Source organism: Pteropus vampyrus, unplaced genomic scaffold (genome assembly GCF_000151845.1).
Source record: "Pteropus vampyrus isolate Shadow unplaced genomic scaffold, Pvam_2.0 Scaffold20, whole genome shotgun sequence".
Classification (NCBI taxonomy): domain Eukaryota; kingdom Metazoa; phylum Chordata; class Mammalia; order Chiroptera; family Pteropodidae; genus Pteropus; species Pteropus vampyrus.
Genome location: NW_011888801.1, coordinates 3,133,623 through 3,146,027, shown reverse-complemented (window position 1 = coordinate 3,146,027; position 12,405 = coordinate 3,133,623). Strand labels below are relative to the sequence as shown.

General features: G+C 39.9%; 1 protein-coding gene across 2 annotated transcripts in view; it reads right to left on the bottom strand.

Moving 5' to 3' along the window:
• The window catches only part of LRMDA (leucine rich melanocyte differentiation associated), a 999,992-nt gene that overhangs the window by 672,842 nt on the left and 314,745 nt on the right, over positions 1-12,405 (bottom strand). Inside the window, exon 1 of one of the 2 annotated variants that reach the window (XM_011355312.2) lies at positions 8,882-9,135. The exons of the other annotated variant lie outside the window; for it this stretch is intronic. Within the exon in view, the coding sequence (XP_011353614.1) occupies positions 8,882-8,928 (47 nt within the window). The 5' untranslated portion in view covers positions 8,929-9,135. Of the gene's footprint in view, positions 1-8,881; positions 9,136-12,405 lie in introns of those variants that run through there. 2 annotated transcript variants of the gene reach the window in all.

The following is a 12,405-nucleotide window of genomic DNA, read 5'->3' as shown; positions in this document are numbered from 1 at the left end:
CTTAGTCAATCAGGTTAAATGACAGCTAACTTACATTGTACTCACCAGGTGGCAAGCACTTTTCTAAGCACTTTTCATGTATCATCTCATTTAGTTCTCATAACGACCTAGAGGTAGTACTAGTACCATCTTTATTTTACAAACAAGGACACTGAGGTGCAGGGACATTAATTAATTTTTGCAAAGTCTCACAGGTGTTAAATGGCAGAACTGGGGTATGGCCGGTAGGCTCCAAGGCATAATCTTAACCACTCTATTATCCTGCATCTCAACATTGAGAGCAGAACTGTCTTTCTTTGAGAGTGTAAGGCAGAGATCCCCAACCCCAGGGCCACGGACTGGTACCTGATCTGTGGGCTGTTAGGAGAACCAGGCTGCACAGCAGGAGGTGAGCAGCTGGCAAGCTAGTGAAGCTTCATCCGTATTTGAGGCGCTCTCCAATGCTAGCATCACCGCCTCAGCTCCACCTCAGATCATTAGGCATTAGATTCTCGTAGGAGCACTGGTCCCTGGTGCCAAAAAGGCTTGCGGCCACTGGTGTAAGTCGCTCAGCAGCAAAAGTAGCTACTCATTCCTTTTTCTATATACCCCCAGTGCCTGAATCCTAGGTATTTAGTCAATAGTAGCTGCGTAAATCAAGGTTTATTCAGATGAAATAAATGAGACCCTGGATTCTGCAAACCAAACTTTCTGCTATATAAAGTCATCTTGACTAGTGACATTCAGGAAGTAGGCAGATAATTACCATACATACCTTTTCCTGGATTCCAGGCCTTCCTCCAGGGCTGCTGGCCAACTTGGAAATGGAGAGGAAAGGTCTGAATTATAGATCATTAGAAAACAAGCTCCTCTAAGTTGGGACAAGCATCTATCCAATCATTCAGGAACATTTACAGAATCCTGACTGTTTAGAAATGCAAGAAATGACTTTGTGCAGAAAACAGCACAAAGCTTTCCTAAAAGTTTTTCCTTCCTCACATAATTATGCTTTAAATTCTTAATAGCTATAATTATGGAAGATGGCATTGTCGTGCCTGTAATTTTTCCTATCCCCCTTGGTATTTATTGATGATAAATGGCTTTATTAAAAAATAATGATAATTACCTTGTTTGGTTGTATATCAATATAGTTTCAGTTTTTCTTTATTACCACTTATGGAATTTTATGGATTGCCAACATTTAGCTTTTTATTGGTTTATATTCTCTTGATGGTATAAAAAGGGGGAGAGGAATTAACAATAATTTTCTTCCTTCATTTCCTGACACCCCACACACAACTTGCCCCAACTCTGAGAGCAATCTAGTACACTATTCACATGGGAGGTTATCATTTTCACCACTAAGTAATTCTAACAATTAGCTACACACCTTAAAATTCTCCTCCCTGGACCAGTGCCTTACCAAACGGCAAAAAGCTCTTCTCCCACAACACGCTTCACAGAATCGGCACCTATAGCTCAAAACAAAGACTCTTCTGGTGGGACTAGGGTTTAAAATCTACTAAATTAACTACAAGATAATACAGGAAAATAGTCTGTGTTCCCCAGAACAAAACCCCATTTGCTTTCCTAAATATCCACGAGAACCATGACAGCAAAAGCTACCTTCCACACAGAAGATATCACAGCTCTTGGAGAGTTCCCTTCCAAAAGACACTCCCCTTGGACCTCTTCTGAGTTCTCTCTGGAGACTGTCAGCCCTTGAAAGGCTAAGAAGACTACACGTTCCTTTGTTTATCAGTGGTCCTCCAATGGGGTACAACCTACCTCATATTCTCTGTAAAACATAAGCCAAAACAAATCAATGACACAAATGTAAGCAGTCCATAATTTTCTGCAAACAGTGCATTTGGCAGTGTTTTCACAAGGAAGTGAAGTCTGTGTCCTTATCATCAAGGAGAGGAATGGTATAGGCCCTTGTGGTGCTTGATGTGTAAGTCAGACTATGTTAGGAGGGAGAGGAGGATAAGCAAAAGGGCATCAGACCCCATCTGCCCAAACTTAGGCCATGTTTTCAACCTCTTTCTACCTCTCTTCCTGCAAAAATGATTTCAACAACACCTGTAACTCAGAATTGTTGCAAAGATTTAACGAGTTAAACATCTGGCACATACTTATTGTTTAATATGTGCTATTAGCTCTTTTCCGTTCTTGTAGCTAAGTAGTTCTCAAGTGAGGCAATTTTGCTCCACAGGAGACAGAAATGTCTGGAGAAATTTTTTGTGATCACAACTGGAAAGGATCATGCCACTGGTACAGAACAGCCCCCACAATGAGAATTATTAGGCCCCAAATGTTAACAGTGACAAGATTGAGAAGTTTTGTTCTAGACCAGTGTGAAATAATTATTTCATTATTGTTGCTTATTCTCCATATAGCCTATCTTTTTAAATAAGCAATTATTTATTGAGAACCAACCATGTGTAAAGCTCTATGCTAGGCACACCCCTTACCATCTTGTACATTTCCTTGCCTGCCGCTCGCTATTTTCCCAAAGCAACTCCCATCCTCAAATATTGTCCAACTCTATGAATATGAAGCTTTGGCTTCCCCTTTCTTCTCAATGCTGTTCTCAGCAGCCCTGAAGTCAGACATGCTGTACGTCAGAGCAAAGACCTGTATTAATCAACAATTCCAAATACAGCAACAACAGTTTGAAAATCAAAGAATGGGCCTTGGGGACATCAATATTTGCATGTTCATAATAAATACTTAACTACACATCTGTGCAATGTTCACCATAGCTGGGGGAGAAAAAGAACACTTATGTTGATTTTTGTCAACTTCCACCACTCAAGTATCTTAAGTGCTAAAGAAATGTAAAACTGAATAGTTGTAAAGATAATTTTAAATATGTTTATAATATGTACTTATGAATTGGAGACATGTTTGATTTACCCTGAGGTTTTTCTAACCATCAATTAGCCTATACCTACCTACCCCTTGGGTCAGTGGAATAATCTTCCAATCTGTGCACTAAACATCCACCTCTTTTCTATCTTATGCTTACCTCTACAACTTATATTGACTCCAGAATTAACACTCAAGATTCAGTTTCATGTTTTTATTCTTCTCTGTATACATTGTACATCTGTCTGAGCATATCTTTCTATGTGCAGAAGCCCCTAGTTATCATTTATTGTGGGTTTACAACATGCCAGGCCCTACTCTAAGTACTTTGTAGTCACACTCTCATTTCATTGTCACGAACCCCTACAGAGGTAGACAGTATCCCCCAGTTTTTCAGGGGAAAAAAATGAAGGTTTAGAAAGGTTAAGTAATTCGGCGAAGGTCACACAGCGAGAAATAGTCAGAATGAGTGTTCATATCTTGCGTGTCTGGTTCCAAAATCCATATTCTTCACCACTACACATATTGGGGGGGAAAAAAGGACCTCCATCTGGTGAATGCTCTTTTGTAAAAAGGTAAGCAGTGGAACATTCTTTGACTCAACAAATCCTCAAAGAAATGCTAATCCACAAATGCTAGCTCATGTGCAGAAATATATATGTAAAAAGATACTTACTATTGCATAATTTGAAAAGGAGAAAGGGTAAACAGTGCAAATGGGGGATGTAGACCCATGCTATGGAATGGGGGAATTCCGTACAAAGTAGAGGGAATGTTTCAAAGAGAGTTTCACTTACCCTTTAACCATTCCTCCTTCTTCTTTAGTAATAAAATACTGATTTTATTCTGGGTGGCACTGCACCCAACTAAAAGACTACATTCCCCAGCCTGCCTTGCAGCCAGGGATAGTTGTATGCTGGTAAATGTTTCACAATCAGCTCACCCTTACACCAATTTTTATGATGTAAATTTTCCCACTATCACTAACTTCAAATTACCAAGTCGAGGTCAATTGGCTCACAAAAACTCCTGAGAATGTAACAACTGGTTCTTGAAACCAAGGATAAGCCAGCTCCAACACACAACTGGCTAGGGGTGAGCAGTAAGAATATAAACAAATTTGTCCTTCATTAAAAATGGGACAAAGAGCAAGCATGCACTTTTTCTTCTCTTCTCCCCTTCTTCCTCCTTCCTTCCTGCTTGGAATTCAGATGATATGACTGGAACTCCAGCAGCTACTTTGAGCCATGAAGCAAATTAGAAAATTATGGTGGTACAAAAAGACAGAAGATACAGAAAAAAAGAAGCTTTATCTCTGTTACCTCATGAAGCTAATATAAAATCCTTCACCCATCTACCTCTGGGCTCCTCGGAAAGAAAATAAGCCACTGCTGTTTTGGTTTTCTGTTACATGCTACCCAACTAATAGAGATCTTCAGGCTTTGCTTTCATATCTTTATTATTTGTATCATTTACAATGAAAAAGTTTTAATTCAGTATTATTTTCAAATTAAAAAGGCAAAAAATAGTTTTTTAAGAGTCAAGCAGTTGGGCCCTTTGGTGTTTCCAAGTTGCCAATTCTTACAACGGTATCCATGGATCATAGGGGCGGGGGAATCAAGGGAAATCATAGGCCCGGCACACAAATGGATAGTGGGGGCACGTTCTGAAAATGAAAGAGATAGACTGGAATCCAACCAAGTTCACAAACTATCAAAAGATTTCTGGCCAAAGAAGATTCAAAGGATGCCTGAGATAAGGCTTGGGTAAAACACACAACAGGTGATGAAGAAAGCATAGGATACACTACAAGGCTGACATCTCCAATCCCGGAAAACTCCCATGAAGCCTGCCCAATGGAGAGGGAAAGCAGCAAGACTCCATGGCTCACAGCAGAGGCTCCACAATTAAGGTGTCCCAATCGAAGGTTCCCCAGATGTTGTCACAAAGAAGCAGAAGACAGAATATTGAACCACCAAGCATGGATTGAATCAAGAAAATGCAGGAGTCACTCGAGTCTCTGAGCCCAAAGGTACTGTCAAGGAGGGCAGCCATCTAGTGGTCAGAAAAGTCCTCAGGAAGAGCAAAGACAAATCTAATGGGGTTTTCATGGTTATATTCACCAGGGGGTCACAAAGATTATACTGAGAGTGACACATTGTAAAATCAACCACTGTGTGATTCTTCTGCCTTGTCTTACACAAAATAATTGCCACGTTCATTTAGGTTGTGTCTTTGCAGACTACATCAAGTCACCAGGCTCTAATACATCTTATGTGCCCAAGAGTGGGGTGTGTGCCACAGAAAAGGTGCTGAGCATAGGCCCCTATCCTTGAAGATACTTCAATCTAAAAGAAAAATGAGTTGTGCCTAGATAAAAATATCTAGAGAACCTCCATCTATTTTCAAGCATCAAGTATATAGTCAAACATTAATGGTTAAGAATTCAAGAAGAAAAAGCAAAGAGGAATGTGAAAGCCACGCAAAGGATACAGGTCTGTATGATATGGGTCTTCAGTCAGGCCCTAAAGGATAGATATTATTTTAGCCAGAAAACAAAAATTAGAAAGAATGTATTCCATACTGGAAAATAGCAAATAATGGGTGCTGAACAAATATATTTCGAATAATAAAAAAGAAAAGTGGGGAGGAGAGAAAAATAATATTGGGCATTTATGGATAATAACACTAAAGAAGAAAAAATAGAAATTGTTCATTCTTTCATTCACAAATTCAACAAACATTAAATGCCTGGGCATTTGTTCTAGGGCCTCAAATACCAAACTAAGGGGTCCTGGACAAAAGGGGGCTCCTGGAGGCTAACTAACAGGCTTCTCCACTCATTGGAATAAAAAAAAAATTCACATTTTTCATACTGTCAAAAACGGGAAGATGTTATGAGGAGAAGCAGTTCAGAAAATTCTAAGCCTCAGCAGCTCATAACTGGACAAAAAAAAAAACAGATAATTAAACTGAGAATAACAAGGCTGCCTCGTGGGCTAAGTAAGATATCCCTTCTTCAACTGAGCGTAAAACAGTAAAGTTGAGTCCCCTTCGTACCCATCAATGTCCCAGTGTGCCTTGAGTATTGTGTATACCAAGTAAATATTTACTACTCATGGACCCCGCTCCTTGTCTGCAAAAGCCCAAGCAGGGTTAGGGCTAGAATTGGTCAGTTGTCCCAGGTGCTAGAGAATCAGAACCTAAGGCTAAGTGTATGACACGTGTCCCCTGGGAAGTGGTGGCAGATTTTTCACGGTGGTTGATGAAATGGAGGGCAGGGGTCAGAGATGCTTACAGCGAGAAACATGTAATGGATACTGGTATTTAAAAGAGAAAGCAGCACTGGCCTTAAGTTAATGTTTCATATCCAATAAAGAAGGCTAAATATCTATCGTTTTGATAGATTGCTATAAATGAAACATTAGAGGGGCTCTTAAATACCTGGTTTCAGATCTTCATTACATGAAATTAATCTTGAGCAGACTATCACATCCAATATGGCTGGATTCCATTAAGTAGCCAGTTAGATAACATAAGCTATGCTTTGTCTAATAAGGACGGAATCAGGAAGGAGTCTAATAGGACAATTTCATCACTTCTGCAGCCCATGAGCTCTGCAAACCAGAGTGGCAGAAAATGTTTTCTAGAGACTCTCAAGGTAGCTGTCACACCCCTGGAAGAGATATAGGATAATTTCACGGTGTCTTCTAAAAAGCAACACAATGACCATGCTGAGTGTTTAACATAGAATTATCAGAGCTGAAACTGGAGAGATCACAAATCTCCATCTTTGGCCTACTCGAGAACAGGGAGACTGTTGCTGCCTCCAGACCCTTCTGAGGACTTCCACAGAATCATCATAGTTGGTGAACGTGTATTGTACATTGTCTTGCAGCAACTCTTATTATTATGCAGAAAGATACCAAAAGTTCAAAATGGAATAAATTCAGAAGATGGGAAATGAGAAAACCACAAAGCCAAAATACAACTAATCATGTCACCCAAAAACAAGCCTAAGAAAAAATGCAAACCTCCAAGAATGGAAAGAACTCAAATATCTAAGGAACAGAGGCCCTCTTCTGACAACACCTGCTAATTTATACAGGTGCATGTCACACACATTACAGAGGCTCCTACATGTCTATACCACACGCCCATTACCATAGACTGACATGGACTTTACCCTTAAAAGAGGCACATGGAGAACCTGGATAAGCAGACTATATTCCTTTAACTTTGGCATTCGATACAGCAAGTAAAGACTATTTACCAGAAGACTCTAAAAAACTCACTTTACAACAAATTAAATAGATAATCCATAATTTTTTTTTTTTAATATAAGCCAGAAAAAAAATCCTCTTCTGTGTATTTTGTCCATAAGACCATCTCAATCAGATTTTGTGCCTATCGTGAGGACAGGGCAGAGCAAAGTAGGGCTGCCGTTCAGTTACTCCAACAACACTGACTGTCCAGTTACAGGTGTGGAGGTGTCTAGAATCATCTTAGCTCTAAATTCCTATAGTAGGGAAAGTTCTCCAAAATGAAGCAAGTATTTCACTCCAAAATACCATTATCATTGACTCCTATATCTAAATATGTTTCTTCCATTGATAGGTTTGACCCACTTGAATTTCAGCAATATCTTTCCTTTCTCAACTAATCATTCGTTCATAGTAATCACAGTTAACATGTACACACAACATACTTTTACTTGCTTTATTTTTTATGTATTAACTCAATCATCCCAACAACACTATGAGATAGGTACTATTACTATCCCATTTTAGAGGTGAGGAAACTGAGACTTAAGGAGACAATTTTCTATCTAGCCTGCAATCACATAGCAATTAAGTGGAAAACCTGAAATCTGATCCCAGCAATATGGCTCCATTAGACCTGCTTTTAATTCCAGCATGATAATGCAGAGGTTTTACTTGTTCTTTCCAAAATTGAACAGTATGAGCCCAGACATACAATCCAAACAGTAATAGCAAGAAAGAAAAAAAAAATTCTAAGTGTTTTGGGCCACATTTCTCACCTATTCCTTCTACCTCATGCCCTAAAGCCCCATTACTCAGCAATTAGGTATTTCCTCTGCCCCCTTGAAACATGTTTCTGATATAAAAAAAGAAAATTTTTTTAATGGCCATAAGCAATTCCAGCAAGCACAGGAGTGACAGAAAACAGGAAGTTAATTGTTTATTTTGACCATCTGGGTATGCCCTTGATATTGACTTATCAGCCACGGTTCTAGGTATGGGGCATTTTGTTTGACTAGAAAAAAGGGCTCTTTCTCACTATTTGCCAGGTAATATGCTAGGTGTTTTCAGCCACATTATTCTCTTTAACACCAAAAGCGAGCCCACCAAATGTAATTAATGGAATCTTGTTTTTAAAGACAAAGAAATAGACTCAGAAAAGGTTAAGTATCATGGTCAAGGATACTCACCTGGAAGTGGTGGCATGCAGATTTAAGCCAAAACCTGATCTGAAGCTGAGGCCATTTCTGCGACAGCACGATGCCCTATCCTTTAAAAACAGGACCCATTCTTAGTTGTTTTTTTTTCCTCTGAGCCGTGAGCCTTTACAGATTTACTGGTTGTTAAATGCTACTGACTCTAGCTAATTCCCAAATTAACTAGATTCCTTTTGGAGCTTGTAAAATGTGCTACATACTCAACTTCTGAATTTAGCATGCAAGATGATGACCACAGCAGGAAGAATGGTGCAACTTTCTTGTTAGAACGATGCACGCCTAAAAGCCTCTTTTTAATTTCTACCTTCTTTTATGAGGACTACATGAATGAGGACACACCTAGGATACTGCATATTAATTTCAACACAGCTAATACCCAAAATGTCCCACCAATTTACTCTTCGCTGACAATGTTAAAAGAAAATGATTTATGCAGATCAATCATCTCGCTCATCAAGTCCTACCCTGACAGCCAGCCTTCATCATTGCTATTTAAAAGGCACTGCTGACAGAAAAGACCGACTCTTTGATTAAGGGCCCTGTCTGGCTAACCTTTTATTTGAAGAATGATTGCCGCTGAGTGACAAATACTTTTCCATTCATTTCAAGGCAAAGATATTGACATTCAAATTCTTGATGGCTACACCGAGCAGATGCCACTGTTGGCAAGAGTCTTGAGAGCAACAGCAGGTACACCGTGGCTCTGGGGGCACGGGAAAAAGAATAAAACTAAAATACGCATACAGGCTCTGGCTAAAGGTTCTCAACAAGTGAAAGCCACGGGTCTCTGGACCAGATCCTCTTTCCCCAGTAGTTACCAAAGAACACCTGTTTGTAGTTTTGTCCCAGTTTTCTTCTTAAAAGTGCCCTTGTGGTTACCTTGACCCGACTTGGAACTGCACAGGCAGCAAAGACTAAGAGTCAAAAAAGAGGTCGGGAGCATGCAGTTTCCAACCCTAGGAAGAAACATCTCTCTCTGCCCTTAATCAATGATCGCAGCCACCTCAAACTAAAAGTACTGGCCTCCTTTTGGCATCACAGGACCACCATGAGGGACTAAATGCAAAGTGGAAGAAGCATCTGAAATATCACCTATAAAAAACACAACAGAAATATTTTATCCTATATGCTAAAGAAGAAAAAAAAATACGAGAAAGAGAGGCTAGGATTGACAGAAACAGAGTGACCATAAGACACAGACATAGAGTTTGTTTGTTTGTTTTTTTGTTTTTTTTTAAGGCAATTCTTTTTTTTCTAATCCATTTCAGGTAGATTTCTATCTTGGTCGGTATCACATACATATAATGTAAACATATCCTCACAGCAGGATTGTTTCATTATTTTCATTTCTTAAATGCAAAATATTACGGATTAAAGAAAGCTATTTGTGGCAAGAGTCATCACAAAGCCTCAAGATTAATCATTTCCAAGTACAAAATGAAAATACCTCAGCAGGTCATCAGTGATTCCTTTTAAATCTTGCAGAGATGCTGTGTGCAGGTCTCAAGTGCTTGTGAGGGACAGGATATCAAAGAAACTGTAGCTCTGATTCTCCAACAAATTCCCACAGTGAGAGAGGCAGGGGACAACAAGACACAGATAGAACCCTCTCCCCAGTCACCCTAGGGCATAACAGGTGACACAAGAGTAGAGCAAAGTAACAGGGCTTCAAAGAGAGAGAAAACCTGAGTTTGAATCCAATCTTTGCTGCTTATTAGCTGAGGTGTATGAAACAAGTTAATTTCCCTCCCCAATCCTGTTGCCCTGGCTGTAGAATGTCTACCTTACACAGTTATTCGTGGATATTAAAAAATATGTATTAAAACAACTTTCCCTTATCTAAACCCCTTTTCTCCTTCTTTCTTTTCTTCTTATCTTTGCTCACCTGTTTATATGAGAGAGTAGGCCACAAGAGTTATGGAGAAAAAACACAAGATTTACAGTTAACAAGGCTACGCTATAACTCCTAGTACATACACTTACTATCCATGCAACTGCACAATCTTTGGATAAGTTACATGTTGAACCTCCATACTAGCCGTATGTCCCTCACCATGTTATAATGAGGACAAATAAGATAATGTGAAAGCACTTTATAAACTTTAAATTAATATAGAAATGTTTGCCGTAATTACTGTTGTTTTCCAAAAATGGGACACTCCAACCCAGTTTTCTTTTTTCTTATTTATTTCTTCCATCTATATTCCCCATGGTGAATAATAAATCAATAGCCAGTTAATTAATCAATAGTCATATTATCTCCATTCCTTAGAACTATTAGTAGTTGCCTCTGCAGCTGCTAGAAGTACCAGGTTTAGTAGTTGCCTCTGCAGCTGCTAGAAGTGATGTTTCTTCCATAAGAAAAATTTATTGGAGCTTATTATGTACCAGGCATTTGGACAAGAAGGTGAATGAAAAATGCAAAATTCAGTCAAGTGGAACAAATAGACAAATAAAGAAATGATTTCAATTTTGCTGCACCATATAAATTAAGTACAAAGGATGCTGAGGAACCCAATGAGGAATGGTGTGACTACCTGGGGGAGTAAGGGAAGATTTCACCAACACGTATTAGACCTGGATCTTCAAGGGTGAGCAGGTCCTCACTAGGCGGAAAAGGAAAAAAGAAATCATCCAGGGCAAGATAATGCCAGGCACAAAGGCACAGAAGCCCAAGAGAGATCATATGCTCTGGCAGGGACAAAGGCAAGTTCAAGACATCCTGTAAAGGCTGATTCCTTCAGGCAATGGAGAGCTTAAGCATGAAATTTCTGTGATATGATCCATTGATTAAAAACATCACCCTGATGAAAGGCTGGGCAAATAATCACTGGGCATCTACTCTGAGCTAGAAACTAGAGACACGATGATGAAAAAGACAATCCTAACACTCTCTCTGGGGGTGAGCTAGGCAGGTAATTACTGCTTTCAAGTAATATTTGAGTAGCTGCCCAAATGGGGGCAGGCACCAGCACCTGTGGCTTCATGTCTGGCCTTGGAACCTACCCTTCATACTCATTTTGCAGGTGTAGGTTCCTGCTTTTCTGCTTGACCCTACTATTTTCTTTCTATGGAATCTGGTACAACTATGGATCACCCACTTATGTGTTGTGAGCTCTGTCCTCAAGCTTTCTGCCTTCCCTCCCTCCTCCTAGCCTACTGTTGTCCTGCTTTGACCTGCAGCAATCCTGTGAACAGCCCAACAGCTCCTGAAACTGTCTCTAAAAGTGGGACTCTATTCCAAGTCTCTGCCCCTTGCTCCCTGCATGCATCTCAGTAAAAGTGCAGCAAAGATGACTCTGTGTGTTCACCAAATCTTGTTTCACTGTCCTCTTCCTGAGCACACAGAAAGACAACTGACAACCTCTCACAGTTAGTCTGGGTTCCAGTCAATACAGGAAAAAAGCCCCTACCAGCCACGGTCTTTAAAAATATCCCAATGCAGACCTCTGTATTAGTTTCCTAGACTACTATAACAATTATCACAAACTTGAAGGCTTAAAACAGCAGGAATTCATTCTCTCACTCTGATGGAAAGCAGAAATCTAAAATCAAGGTTTCAGTGGGGCCACATTCAAGCCAAAGGCTCTGGAGGGATTCCTTCCTCGCCTCTTCCAGCACCTGGTGTCAGCATTCTTTGGCTTGTGTCAGCATCGCTCAAAACTGCCTCTGTCTTCACATGGTCTTCTTCTATGTGCCTGTGTCCAAAACTCCCTCTCCTTTCTCTTGTAAACACATCAGTTTTTGGATTTAAATACACTTTAAATCCGGTATGATATAGGATCCATCTCAAGACGCTTAAGTAATTATATTTGCAAAGAGCCTATTTCCATATACGATCACATTCTGAAATCCAGGTGAACATGAATTTGAGGGATCACTAGTAAACCTACTATACCTCCCATGCAACCTTAGAGGCCTCATGATACCAGTGATGCAGGCACCGGATGTCAGAGCCAGATCCCTGAGGGACCAGCCCTCACTGGGCAAGTAAATGAGCCTAAAACAAAATGTCATGGTGTTAAGCCACTGGGATTTCAGGCTTAATTTGTTACAACAGCAAAGCCCAGCCTGGC